We start from the raw sequence: 15,279 nt of genomic DNA on the forward strand, positions 1-15,279 counted from the left end.
TATGTTATTGCGAAACTATTTTCGTAATCAAATTTCAATTAAATTTAAATTAAATACGAGCATAAGTTCATAAGATATGATCCATAAGTTTGTCACTAGTTACAAACTGGAGCTTGCCACGAAGTAACGTAGGTGATAGATTCTCGTAAAGCGACGTCTGACAAGGCTTAGTACAGACTAAATAGGAAGATGGACTGCAAAATAAACCCGAGTGTTGTCAATTCTCGAATAGCTCTCTGTAAGTCTATAGCATTACGAATTGTATAGGTTGTGTCAAACTTATGGAACATACCTTATAAACTTATGAATAGGAGTTAATGAATAATTTAATACTCGAATCTTATTAATCTCGCGCGTGAAAATATGCCCCCCTAATAATTAGGGATTTAAATCCTACAATCCCTCGGCCTTTTCATTATTATAAACTATAAGGGGTTTAAAAAACACGAGAGGATTTAAGTATCACGTCAATCAACCAGCGGGACCACGCGCGGACAGGAAGTATAAGAGGGACATAATGAGGAACTCATTCGAGATTAAAATCAATCCCTAATTTCCTTGAGTCTGCGCAGACAGTTTTGAATTTTTTTTGACACGTTTAAAGGTTATTGGACCCATCTTCTCCTAAGTTCCGTCTCATTTAATCCCGAAAGAAAAAGGTCAGCCCCATCTTCGGGGTGGGTCAGAGGTCAGTAACTGGGGAATGGTTCCAACTCAATTAGGCTTAACTGTCAAAATTAATATTTGGTATAAGCAGACGATTTTTGCTTTTTTAGAAAAAAAAAGGAACAAAATTTAAGGAGAGAAATTTCCCTTAGGAGATGATCACTTCCGGAAACGAATGACGTACGGTTGTACTCCTATATTCATTTCCGGTTTATCTATATAATTTTTTTGGGGGGGGGGAGGGGAGCCCACCGCTGTTTATAAGCGTTTGTTTATTTGACCCCCCTAATTGACCTCGAGACTTCTTCTACTAGAGATCGTATTTCTCCACCCTGTAACCGAAGCCTATTAAAAATAGACCAAGTGACAAGATTCCCCCAAAGCGAATGTTTGCTTAATTCTTTCCACTTTTTTTCATCCAACGTTGGTTTATTTTTGACATGTTTATTTGTTTCTAAGACTCGCGCCTTCAAAATGTCGCGGTCGTCACCGAGAAATGTTAATCATTCTAGTTAAGCCTAAGAGAGAGAGAGAGAGAGAGAGAGAAAAGGACCTCTGAAATAGAGGGGGGGGCGAGGGGAGGGTTAGTTATAAGCCAACTTTTAAATCCCTATTTACGGAGCTATTCGATTTATGTTATGACATAAACGTGAAATATATTTAAAAAATACACTTCTAGACACATCCTATATAACTTCTTCAGTTATTTTCCCCAGTGAAAAATTTGGCTTTAATCGTAAAGTAATGGTGAAATAGACCATTTTATATTTAAGGAAGTTATCGTCTACTTTTTGTAGGGGTTATTACGAAACATTGATTGGGTATGTTACGTATGTATGTGGACGCACAAAAACATTAGATATAGGGCTTCCAAATTTACCAGCAAGCGCCGAAGTCCTTTTGTTTCGGTGGTCAAACAAGGACGTTTCTTTTAAATAAAAAGTTCAGGTAACATAACATTATATCTTAAAAGCACGGCCTGTATCTAAATATAAAAGAAATTAAATATTAAACAAACAAATGAACGATCTCTTATTACAAAATAATTAGCGTTTAATTAGTCTTAAAAACAAAGGCTACTGCGCCATCCGCCATTGCTTTGGTGGCGTCTGCTAAATCGAACCTCTTACCCCCACGGGATTGGTTGAATTCTCACAGGCTAAGAGAAGTAAGGGGTAAGAGGTTCGATTTAGCAGACGCCACTAAAGTAATGACGACCCAATAGGCCTCGTTCTTTAAGACTAATTTAATGCTAATTATTTTGTAGATCTTTTATTTTTTTTTAAATATTTTCCCTTTAATACTTAGAAAAATGCCGTTCTTTCAAGCTATAATGTTATGTTACCTGAACTTTATTTTTTAAAGAAAACAAGATGGTGAAACACCAGACTATATTAAGTCGTAAAGGTAGCATTTCAACAATAAGTAAGACCTCAATCATTACTTAACGCTATCGTTAAGAAGAAAGGACCAGAAATTTGAATTAATAATTTTTAGGCAAACCATTCGAAGCTAAGTTATGCATATTGTACTTCCTCCCCAAGTAATCTCCGGGGATATTAGACTTGATTAAATAAATTTCATTCTTTAAACAATCAATCGAAATAAAATAAAAAAGAACAATCAAAGTGAAGGTGGGAGGGAATGAATTCACATTATATTTGTCAATATGAAAAATCTCCAAAGATTTCAAAAATCTAAGAGGAGGTTGAAGTTGAGGTTGAGGCTGGAGTGGTTTTTATTTTAAACCAATTGGATTAAATAAAGTGGGTTCTAACTTTTGACTGTGGGCCTTTGTACTTTCAACAAATTTAATTTAAAAAACCTCTGTTGGGTAGATGGTGAGGGAACCCTAATTTGCATGAACAATTTTTATATATTATTTCTCCAGGCACCTACCTACACCCCTTCCTCCAAAAAAAAAAATCTAGAATCCAGAAGATCCCATTTTTGAGAGGATAATCACATTAGGGAATTGAATAATAACAACTTATCAAACAAAATATTTTCTCAAATCGGTAATACAGTTTAAACTAAAAGACATGACGATTCTATTACCACGTGCTTACGTATTCTTACGTATTATCGAATACATCGCGAACACGGTTTAGAAGCGCGTGTTTATCCAAAGATTTTCTTTTTTTTTATTTTACTAGTATTTTCTAGTAGGCCTAAAAATTTTTTAGTGGAAACTAGCCAAGGATTATAGAAACGTAGAAAAATCTCTAGAGAAAAAAAAAGGTAGGAAGGAGGCGAAGGTTCAGCCGGCAAAGCACCCCTTTTTCTTAAAATATGCACCGCGCTTTTCAAACTTTATCAATTTACGCGTTTCGCTAAATCAAATGAAGATTTATGAGTGCTTTAAGGGATTAAAAGGTGATATGGGATTAAAAATAGGATTAGTCACGTGACGCTGCCGAGAAAGAGAAATAAAATCCAACAACCCTCTCTTCAGGAAGATAAATATGTTAGTTCAACAAGAACCAAGTGGAAATATATATTCATATATAACTGGGTAAGGGATAATTCGGTAACGTGTGACGTCACCAGTTGACCAGATGAAAGTGAGAATGATTATTTAAACTGATCTAGAAATAAAAACCAAGACGTTTTATGGGACTTCAAATCATCAGTCCACCAATGTCTTTTTGTTTGAGAGGGACTCTATTCTTTGGAACCCAAGGGACCTTTCTCTATCTTAAACTTTTATAATTAGCTTAATTAAGATATAAAGCGAGCTATTTAACTCATTAGAAGGTAATAAATGAAGGTTTCTCTCTTCCTTTATGTATGTTTAAGAATCATTCATTACTCCTTTAAAAACACGGATGCAATGCCAAAATAATAGACCGCGAAAAAATAATAAATATAGTTAACAAAAAAAAAAAAAAACTTCCCAAAGACAGGAAGTATTTCTTAACCCATTTCCATCTTAACCTGACAATTTAAAGCCTTCTTTCATCCATAAAAATAACGTTATATTCAAAATAGCCGGAGTATGAGAAGCCGGCGAGCTAGCAATACAGGGGTTCTTCTTTTTTAGATACGGGGTCGTGAAGGGTTTGCCAAATTTAACAAAAATAATCTTTAAAAAAGAAGGTATAAAACAGGGTGAAATTCGACAACCTAACTTGTCACAATCGTATACGAGGGAATAGGAAGATAGGCGTAATATTATCAAAGGGTATTAGGTTAACTTGACGCTAGAAGAATAGCGAGTAGAAAAAAGTAAAGGATTGTAAATTGCACGCGCTATTTCACGTTTTCCGCGTACCATCGGGAGAGTGTACCGTTGAAAAGCGCGGGAATCGAAGTGTTTCACGTGCGTTACCCTTAGCTTTACGCGTAGTAAACTTTAAGAGTAAAAATACAGTTATTTCCCCCTTCGAGCTCATTCGAATGACGAATGTTAGCGATTAAGCCGGATTTGGATGCAATTACGGGGTATTTCGATTGAATTCTCGAGCTTCTTTCGTAAACTAAACTTGGATTTCAAATATTTATACGGGGTAAAGGCGGAGGATGACTTCGCTCGCGTCTATGATAAAAAAGGTCTATATTGGAGGGTTTTTAAAGAGGAAAAACCTCGGAAAAGGGGCAGAAAAACCCCAAAAAGGCTGGTTGGCTCCTCCGTCGCGCCATCTGGATGTCATTAGCCCAAATTCTCATGGGATGAATTCTAAGAGGGAGGGAGAAAGATAAGATACTATCTTCTATATTAACGTTGCAGTCTTGAAAAGAACCAAAATCCTTAAGGAATTCAATGGAATTTGGTGAAATTTTCGAGAGAGAAGGGAAATTGTATATTTGCATAGGGAAAAATATACCGAATGCAGACGCCTTTTTGAATTTAAGGTATTTTTCCCCTGGTTTTTTTTATGGAGTTGAAAGTGATAGTTAAATAAATTGGAAAGTATACGTCGTGTATTTATACGATTCGAGAGTAAAAAAAAATTCAAAAATTCCTAATACGTTGTTATTTTTCTTGTCTCATTCGCAGGTTTTTTCTAAAATTCTTTTTAAAATGCAACCAGAACTGCCTGAAAAACGCCGGAAATCCCAGAGACATGAGAAGATTCCAGGCAAGTGTTATATTATTTCTAATTGTGTGTTAAAATGAAAGGCATGCACGAATTGGGTATACAAAGTTTTCAGACTAGGAGGATTTATACCCTCTACACTAGGAGTGCCATGTTATTTGGTACTGCGCTTTACCCGCCAAGTACCCTGGTGTAATGGTATGAAACCTCCTAGTAAAAATACTACGCATTGTCGTTTGAAGATCACGCACGAGGTGTAGCTCAATTGGGAAATCAGTTAATTAGGAATTGAAATACGTAAATGATAGGGCCCAATTTTGGGTAACCCATCAAACAAAAACAAGATCTACCGTAAAAATTCCAAACACCTAAAAAAATCTAGATTCAAATTCGGAAGCTCCTTCCTCAGTTGTATAGCAATTCCCAAGCTAGCTTTCACCTTTTCAATATGGTATAATTTTCCTATTAGAAACAATGTTTAAAGCCTTAAATTTCCAGTCATTTAAAGGTTGAAACTGTCTATAGAGTTCTATAGTATTTTTGGCCCTATCTTTTTTTTTTTTTTTTTTTTTTTTTGAGGATCCCCAGGTGACTCGTAAAGAAAGCGACGCTTTCCCCTGTATGCTAAAAAACACAGCATAAATATCAGAGGCCTCCACTCTCCCTAGCTCTTCCAACTAGCCTTAAGTCCTAAATCTAGCCGCCGCTGCGTGGCTCTCACACTCTAGTACGGTTTTCCCGCCACTTTTTTATTTCCCGCCATTCCTCGCCTTTTTTTTTTCTCTGATGACAATCTCTACTTGACTCCTCCTTTCCTTTGGAAACGCCAAAAAATGTTATATCATCTTGAGATATATTTTTTCTCTTCTCTCTCTCCGCTCTTGAGCTTCCCTTTCCCGCCTCTAGCTGTAAATCGTCGGTTTCCGGAGATCGTTAATAAAGAAATACTTGGTTTTTTAAAGGGATTGTGAAGTTATTTAGATAAGGTGTAATTCCAAATATTACACGTTAATTTGTTCTATGGTCATTATTAAATTGGGTTCTAACCCTCGGGGTCAGCCGTCCAGTTAACCTGGCACTAATCCTACTCGTCAGCTTACCGCTAACTGTAATTTATAATCAAAGATGGTAAAATCGAAGTACAGTGGGTTCTATGGGCGAATTTGAATCGAAATTGTTCTATGACCTAATTTTGACCTAAGGGACACCGTAAAGAAGTTAAGATTGGACTGTTTTACGGAAGACCCCTTGATTAATTTAAATTATAAATCATTGTCTTTCAGTTTCTTAATTAAATTTGACGGGGTAATCCGTAAAATACTCAAATCATAACTAGGTAAGTGTGCCCCTAATGGAAAAATTCTACCATACAACAATTTCGACTCAAAATTGATTCCTTATAGAACTCCACGGGTATACTAAGATCTATTTGAAATGGTGAAACATTTGAGAAAATACTGCTACTAAAATATAACCAAGTGGTCCACCCTACAGTATATTGGAAAAGAAAAAAAAAAGAGGTATCTATGTTCATACCCCAAAACCCAATCCTAGGATTTGAAAAAAAAAGAGGTAGAACTCGCTAAGTATCCTCTAGCGCCCTTTCAGTAAAATAGTGATAGGGGTGCTTCTTTACGGTCCCGGGGTCGACCACTCTGCTCAATTCCAAAAACGAGAGAAAGAAAAAGAAAAAAAAAAACGATAACGCGATTCAGTTTCAAATTTTCTCGGATCTCCTCTCTATATGTATGTATATATTTTGGATTTTAGTATATGGGAATGAAACCATTTCATTTTCTCCTCTCTCTCTCTCTCTCTGCAAAAGTTGTAAAATACCAGAAAAACTAAAACTGAAAATCGCAAAATAGTGTAGAGAATTTACGATAGGCAATTTTTGAGGACCCATACTCTCTCTTTCTCTCGGAGCAGTTTGAAAATAACGTTTTTATTGAAGATCTCTAGCCTTATATCCTTTTTTTCGCCCCCGTTCCCGTATACCGCAAAACCCGAACGGCGAGCCAGCGAGCATGCGATACCATGGATACTAGCATTCGACTATTTTATATATTTTCATAAAATAAAATAGACCCAAGTGTCGAATTCAAATATTTTTCTCAAATAGAATGGTTTCTCCAATCTTTTTCCCGGATTCCCCTTTAAAAAAAAAAAAAAAAATTAAGTTGCGTGCAATAGACCCTGAACATAAATTTCGCCAGGTATCACACGGTGGCGCTCGGTACGAAAAGTTCTATAGTTTTGGTCTTCATATTGACGTAATTTACTTCCTTTCCTTGGCTGTAATGGTTAAGCCAAGAAATTCTTAGTTTATTTTAAAATGGATAGTAGTGTTTAATTTTTAGGCTAATACAGGGTAGAAGGATCGATATGCAATGCGATTTTGAGTCGAAAATGTACAACTTCTATTATATTTTTCCCTAATGGTCACTGTTTACAAGTTATGGCAAGGAGTGTTTTAAGTATGACTCCTAAAATTAGCATACTCTTTTGTTTTCTTAGTTAAATCAAGAAGTGATATCTAGTTTATTAGGAGGAAGGTATAAGATGCCTAAGTATTCGCGCGCCATAGTCCCAGTCCCCCTTTCAAAATACAAGGGGGGACGTAAAAGGAGGCCAGGCTATTTCGCCTCTCCTCAGTCGGAGAATACGTAATTTTCGTCATTCGCGTCGCTCTGACGTGAGTTTTCATGAACCAATGAGATGCTGCTTGTATTTTAGAGGCTGGGATTAACTCCGGACCTACGTTTGGACTGGAAATGTGAAGAATTTATACCTTCTCCCTAATAAACTAGATATCACTTCTTGGTTAAATTTAAGGAGCCATTCGTAAAACATTCCAATCGTAACTGGTTTAGGGTGACCCTTGGGCCAAAATTATGTCATAGATATTATATTTTCGACTTAAAATTGATTGCCCATCGAATCCAATGTACCTCGGAATCCTACCACCATTTTCGGAACACCCTTAATTGTTTTAATAATTTTAAATTAAAATTATCAGATTTATAAAAGTTTGTTATCTTATTTTAAAATCCAAATAAAACCACGAGTGCATACGTCATATTTTTCTGAATTAAGTCCTGAATAAAATTAAAAATGGCGAACAACGAATAGGCATTTGTACAAGCCATAATTATATTTTAGGCTTAATAGATCCTAAAAATCTTATTAAGAAATGATTAAAGATAGTTAATGAGGTCACGCCATTAATACTAGACACACATACAAAGACGGTGTCGGAAACTTTCGGCCCCATTGAAGCTAGAACGTTACTGTATAATTTAACGAAAAGTGTCCAACCCGAAACCCGAACCTACAGAAAACACGCGATCATGTCGTGCTAAGGTTTTGAGAGAGCTCGAATACGAACCCGTAAATTACGGTGAAGTATTAATAATTGGGAATAATTACTCTTTAAAAAAATATGTATATGGATGACAGATATAGATTTCTTTGTCCACTTTGCGTATGAGAATTGGTTAAGGGTTTATGTTAATAGATCGGATACGTATTGAAGTCCCTTTCTACTAAATTCAAGTTAATTCATGGACCATGGTTTCTCTCTCTCCCTCAGTTTAATCGCCTACGTTTTTTCGCTCAAATTGTTTGGGGCGCTTTTCGCGTCGCGTGCAATGGAACGATTCGTTCAGGACGAATGGCGCCTAAAACCATACCATATGGTGGTTTGAGTTCTCCTTCCCCACAATAAGACTGTTACTAAGCTAAACACTTTTATACTAATTAACACTTTCATACTTAAATAATAATAAGAATAATGGTTAAACAAAGCGAAAAATATTGAGTGTTCCATCCAAAAAGGTACGGTGGTATTGGATTGAAGTACAGAGGGATGGTTCTATGGGAAATCAATTTTGAGTGGAAAATGTAACTTCTATGACATTTTCCCTGTAAGGGAGACCGTTTATGAGTTATGATTGTAGTGCTTTACGGATGCCCCCTTAACTAAATTAACATCGTCTTTCATTTTCTTGCTTATATTTAAGGGGTCATCCCTAAAATAATCGTAACTCGTGGCCATTGTTGCCAAAAGTCATAAAAGTTACATTTTAGAGTCAAAATTGATTGCTCGAAGAACCATTCTACTGTACGTCGGTCCTATAATTACCCATTTTGGATCACCCTGTAAATGATATTTTAAATTTTGTCAAAGTTTATCTTAATTTGCAGTAATTTATAATCTTTGGTGTGTGTGGTTTCTTTTTTTACAATTCTCGTTGGAAGCAGGTGATCATCTCGACGCAAGTGAGCGTTGACGGGCCTCTACTGGCCGTCTCGGACAACATGTTTGTACATAACAACTCGAAACACGGTAGAAGAGCGAAAAGATTAGATCCCGCAGAAGGTACACGTAAGTCAGAGTCCTTCCTTTTATCTGACAGCTACGTCATGGCCTGACGTCACTGACAGGTCAACGGTTCGACCTTTTAATATTATTAAATCCTTAAAAAGTAGCTCGGATAAATAAAAGTTTGAATAAATATTTTTAAAGCAGTTTCCAATAACTTCGTCTTGGGCTTAAAATTGATTCGTAACAAGGGCAAAATCGGGGCGTCGTATATTTCAATCAAAAGTGGTCAGTCCATAAAGCTAAATCCCCTGTTGGAATTATAAGTTTCTCGCGAGAGCTGTAGGGAGAGCTTAAAGAGATTTCATCATTCTTCAATAAACGACTTTCTATTCAATCTTCTAAAGACTTGACCATCCTCGTACACTCTCCCTCACTCACTCACTCTCTTTTCTGAGAACTGGACACAATGAAACTCATTTCGGACTATCCTCTGGTTCCCCTTCTATACAAACTTCTTCAAACTAAACATGTCGCCCAAAATCTTCCTTAACCACTATAATAAAATCCATATATATAATATTATCAATCATATTGCAAACTCAAATTGAGACTGGCTTGACTCGACTATATAGCTTTTCTATTGTGTACACAAGGACGGTACTACTAGGGTTGGTAAAATTCCCCTCCATAGATGTCCGAATTTCGGGGGTGGGTTTAAGGGGGGACCTATACGGGATCAATTTTGGCTTTACCACTATCTCCTCTGATGAACCCAAGGCATTCATCTCTTTCCCTCGATAGAGAAGCGCGGCCAGGACTTGCTTGGCATCGCATCTTGACCTCCCATTTTATACTTCTAGCCAAGGCTTTGGATAAGGGGGTGGGGGTCTTTTTTTTCCCGCTAGCTTGGGGGTCCCTTGGGCGACGGAAGGACTCTCGGGACCCTATGCTTTGATTAATCGGGTCCGGTTCATCTTCGGAGAAGACTAAAAGGGGGTTGAAACACGGGGGGACAGTATCTATAAGACCCTTAAGAACTGAATAGACTAGGAGACTCGGAGCTATATAGGGACCCCAAGTATATCGAAGAGTAAATGGAATATAGGAAAAGTACATTGGATTTCGTTGCTTTGCCCCCTAAACCCTCCGCCGCCGCGTTCGTCGGTCTTTTTCCCGCGCTACCATTCGATCCAAACCTCTATATAGATATTCGTATACTTGTGTCTTTATACCTCTACATCGATAGCATTGAACATTCAATCACTCGTATTGACCCATAGGGGTCTGACCCTTTACTCCTTATTCCCCGCCTTTTTCTTGCTTTACATCACCGGACACGGTTATATACCAACCTAAATGAGATCCATTTTTGGCTCAGATTTAAAAGTTGCTATTGAAAATTATTTCACCAACCCTTTGAGCACTATGGTTATCTTAGTATAGGCAAAGATTTTGCAGCAGCTACCAATGGTCACGTGATAGAGCGGGGTCAAGAATGAGAAGGCATCACGTCTCGAGAAATTCCCACGAGAAATATTTGTATTGGGGCGCGTGCCAACTGAATGACGTAGTCTTTGAGAAAAGGCGGGAAATAGGGAGAAGAGGGGTGGAGAGGGGTTCCCGCGGCGCTATTGCTGGACATTTATTTTCCTTTTATCTCAGATAAGGCTACACACACATACAGAGAGCCAATAGGAAACTAAACACTGACATTTATTATTTAAGAGAGTTTTGCCGTCCATCCGAATAAGTTTGGACTAAGCGGGCTGGTCAGATTTTATTTCTATCTTTGTAGATATTTATGCCCAACTCTTTTTTTTATTCTTACATTTGCAGTTCCATTCGCCGCGACTCCGTGCATAAAAGCCATAAGTCCAAGCGAAGGTTGGACGACAGGAGGTTCGACCGTTATTATCATCGGAGACAACTTTTTTGACGGCCTACAAGTTGTTTTCGGAACTATGTTAGTATGGAGCGAGGTAATGTCCACTTAATTTTTTTCAATTCAATTAGGCTTTTAAATTATAATAACTGACCGTTTATAATTGGACAGTTAATAACGTCACACGCGATTCGGGTTCAAACTCCACCTAGACACATTCCCGGGGTTGTCGAAGTCACTTTGTCTTACAAGTCCAAACAGTTTTGCAAAGGGGCACCGGGGAGATTCGTTTATGTTTGTAAGTTAAATATTTTAACAATTGCATAATTAAATTTTAAAAATGGGGTCGAAGAAGGTAGTAAAACAATTTTACTAAGAAGCCAGCATACAGGGGTAATGTTCCCCTTGTTAACTCTACGGCCCCTGTAAAACATTTACCCGCAATACATAGCTGTTCACATACAGTTCAGGGAAATAGATAATTTTTTTTTTTTTTTAAAAATTGAAGTTGATATTAATTATCCTCGACCCCTAAAATCGTTATTACTATTTTTCAATAACGATGTAAACTTGTTTAAACTATAACCGATACTAACGCTGCTGGTTTCCCAATTTCTCTAAGAAGCCAGCATATAGGGGTAAAGAACTGCATGTTAACTCTATGGCCCCTGTAAAACATTTACCCGCAATACATCACTGTTCACTTAAAAAAAAAATTAATTGAAGTTGATATTAATCATCCTCGACCCCTAAAAATCGTTATTACTTTTATATAATAACGATGTAAAAAATTTGTTAAAACTATAACCGATACTAACGCAGCTGGTCTCTCCCAAGCGCTGAACGAACCAACGATAGACTACGGGTTCCAGAGGTTAGCTAAACTAATACCCAGGCATCCGGGTGACCCCGAAAAATTGCCTAAAGTAAGACACCTAATAATAACCCTTTTTTCGTTACAAATCCCTTCAAAAGTTAATTAATACTAATTCATGGTTTGGGTTGCATTATCTTTAAAATAGGAAATCATCTTGAAGAGAGCGGCGGATTTGGCCGAAGCTCTGTATAGCATGCCAAGAAATAATCAACTAGGAATTCCTTCGCCTAGATCACCAGTGGTCAATAACGCCGCCTCTGCCATGTCCAGTTTTAACGCATACACAGGTCAGTTGGCCGTGAGTGTACAGCAAAACGGCAGCGGTAAGTAAGGAAAAATAACGCCCCGGGGGGAACAAGAATAGCGTTATTTGGCCCACCCCCAAGAAGAAATCACGTGACATCCAGGTTATTTTAATTTAAAGGGTACTTTTAAGTTAGAAATCTTAAGTAGAAAGAGGCAATAACAGTGGGTTTTTCCAGCAGTATTTTTCCCCAAAGCACGTGGGAACACTCTAGGGGCCCTATTCTTTAATCTCCCGCCAAAATAGGTTCTCGGGGCCACGTAGGGATTAAGTAAAAAGAAGTTTAAGCTATAGAGAGGGGGTCACTCCGTTTCGGTACGCGGCCACTCTCCGAGTATCTTCGCTTGTTTTTGACCGGGATCATTCCCGTTGTTCTGTTTTTGCCCCCGATCTTTGCAGCCGAGTACGGCAGGAATCAGAGCAGTAGCGTCTCTCCGAGAGGGTACGGATCGAACGCCTCGACGCCTCACTCAAGTAACGGAAGTTCTTACGGAAGCGGTGCCATGAACGGCGGATACGGTTCCCCGACAAACATCGGAAATATGCCCGTGCCTGGATCACCCGGACTTTTCAATGGTCAGTCTTCTAATCTTATACTTAATTAAATTCATTTCATTATATCCGCAATTATTATTATACAATATAATCAAACAATTAAGTTAATTGGGATTAAACTTAATTTGTCGTGGGATTAAATTTAATTTGTCGTGGTTTAAAATTTTCCTATAATACAATAACGCAACTATGAGGCGTGAATTGTTTGTTAATTAATATTTAAACAATAAAGGCATTCCTCGTGATTGGGTGAGGAAACCAATCAAAGAGTTTCGAATGGCAATTAGAGAAAATATTTTAAAATTAAATTAATTTTTCTTAAATATAATTATGTTACTGCAAATTGGATGAGGAAACCAATTAATTAAAACTTTTGGGGATAAATAGAAGTGTAATCGGAAACCAATCTCATATTTGCGTTAAAAGTCTTAAGTGAATTAATTTAAAATATATATTAAATTAATATTAAATAATTAGGCATGGGAAGTATCGTATCTTCGCCGTTCGCTAGCATGAACCCGTTCGCGTTACCAACGTGTAACGGTCAGTCATACGGAAGCTCAATCGTAACATCTTCCAAGTGACCGACGCGAGAACTCATCACGGAAGACCCTCTGGACAATAATAACACCATAACAACAACAAACAACACAGATAGCGTCACGGTCGTCACAACAATGACGTCATAAAAAATATGTGATTTTTTTAACAAACTAATCAAATGAAAAAAAAATGATAAAAAATATTTTAAAATTAAATACCGAAAAAAGGCGACAAAAAGAGAATAATCGGGCATAAAGTTCCCAGTAAATTTGTATATATGAACTTTAACCCCTTAGGCGTGGGTTACGGCGAAGTTATAAAAGGACTTTCAAAATAGAGAGACCAACCGCATTATAAAAAATTATAAACTTCAATATTAAATTATTACGTTTTTTTGTCTTCTTAATTTTCTAAAAATGTAAAAAAAAGAATACGACTATAAAATATTAACTGTAGATAATTTTAAATTAATCCCAGCGCGAAGTGAATTATGGGTAATGTAAAAAAATACCCTCTAAATATGGTTAGTTCAAATCGATTCTAAATGAACTTAAAACTAACCAATAATAAACTATTTTTTGAGGAAAATACAAAAAAAAAAATTAAATCGGGATTACTAAAAAAAATTTCTAAAGTGGTGTTAATAACGACACCAAAATGGAGCCACTTCTTAACAGAGGGAAGAAAAAAGAAACAAGAATCATTTTAACTATATAAATATTCATCGTATTAAATGGGAGATGCCCATTGGTCAAATTCTTTTGTCCCGTTTTTAAGTGTTGTCATTTCTCATCGACTAAAATATATGAACTATATCTTGAATATAAAATTATAAAAAAAAACAACTCGAAAAAAAAAAAACCTAAATTTAAAGTTATTTGGGATTTACGGGAAATAAAAACATTTGTATATATTATGAAGGAAAAGAAAACAACAAAAAAATAACATAAACCAAAAAAACCCCGCCTCCTTTTACGACATCTTTTCTGTATATCACGTGATCATTAAATCAACAGATTTACATTAATTTTTTATTAATTTATTAATGACGTAAACGAGGCCTATATAAATTTTAAATTTCTCCTTATTTCAAAGCAATCTGTACCCCCCATGCACTAAAATCCTAAATTTCATTTTTAAAAATATTACATCGTTTCATAAAATTTCAAAAAGGTTAGGATCTATTAGCCCGGGGTCTAATAGGGGCTTTATACTCATTAGGGAGAGGTTAACACGACCGGAAAATCACCCTTAAAGGCGCGAAAACTCTAAGCACGAGGTGAAAGGCGCGAAAACCCTAAGCACGAGGTGAAAGACCCGCCTAAACGAAAAGGGCGCCAAAACTCGTATGAATGGAAAATGCGCGAGAATGTTGTTCCTATAAATGAAACAACTTCAGAGAGACTGACGAGAATCTAAACAAAATTCTGCTTGAAAAGAGTATAACAGTTACCCCTTCAACAATTTTAAACCGGAAATTACAATACATCCAAATCGGGGGCCCTTAGAGCGCGGGGTGTTAGCTATACAGCTTCGTACGCGGTACAAATTAAAGATGAAAACCAATTTTCAACAGCGAGTCTATAGAAGATAGCTATAGCTAACTTAAAAGAGGGGGAACACGACGACCGGCCTAGACCTATAATAAGGTTCAACTCCCATGGGCCCATGACGGGTCCCTCTTTTCAACCCGGCGCTTGAGGGCCCCTATCCGCCGCCGCCGCTGACTCCGACTCCTGGATTATATATACATAGAAACCACGTCATGTTGTGTAATATCCATACTATGTTTTCATAGAGAATAAAATCGTAAGAAAAATAGCACGTTCTTAATGGAAACGTATATATATCCCATGCCCGACCTATTCTAAATCCTAAAAACAAAATTGCCTTTTCCCCATTCATATTTCTATAGTATTTTAGCACCTTGGTTTCTTCCCCAAAAGCTCACACACGAACCAAGGCTCTTATTTTGGAATTATCAAGAAAGAAGAGAAACAGGTACACAGATTTTTCGCTTCAAAATTGAAGCTGACCGTCTAAACTTCTTTTCCTGACCAATTTCAATTCTTTCTTTTATTTGAA

At 36.9% G+C, this 15,279-nt stretch overlaps 1 protein-coding gene across 9 annotated transcripts in view; it reads left to right on the forward strand.

Annotated features, from left to right (window-relative positions):
* kn (EBF transcription factor knot) overlaps positions 1 to 14,221 on the forward strand; it is a 68,400-nt gene extending 54,179 nt beyond the window's left edge. For 4 of the 9 annotated variants that reach the window (XM_089839363.1, XM_089839365.1, XM_089839367.1 and 1 more), the window contains exons 7-14: positions 4,667 to 4,748; positions 8,970 to 9,093; positions 10,870 to 11,012; positions 11,087 to 11,213; positions 11,738 to 11,841; positions 11,938 to 12,115; positions 12,496 to 12,672; positions 13,129 to 14,221. In XM_089839363.1, the coding sequence (XP_089695489.1) occupies positions 4,667 to 4,748; positions 8,970 to 9,093; positions 10,870 to 11,012; positions 11,087 to 11,213; positions 11,738 to 11,841; positions 11,938 to 12,115; positions 12,496 to 12,672; positions 13,129 to 13,235 (1,042 nt within the window). In that variant the 3' untranslated portion in view covers positions 13,236 to 14,221. The remainder of the gene's footprint in view (positions 1 to 4,666; positions 4,749 to 8,969; positions 9,094 to 10,869; positions 11,013 to 11,086; positions 11,214 to 11,737; positions 11,842 to 11,937; positions 12,116 to 12,495; positions 12,673 to 13,128) is intronic. The other 5 variants (XM_089839366.1, XM_089839371.1, XM_089839369.1 and 2 more) reach the window with 4 other exon arrangements.
* Positions 14,222 to 15,279: the final 1,058 nt, after the last annotated feature.

Source organism: Phalangium opilio, unplaced genomic scaffold, assembly GCF_054372755.1.
Source record: "Phalangium opilio isolate 3A_F unplaced genomic scaffold, DU_Popi_V2 ptg000048l_1, whole genome shotgun sequence".
NCBI lineage: Eukaryota > Metazoa > Arthropoda > Arachnida > Opiliones > Phalangiidae > Phalangium > Phalangium opilio.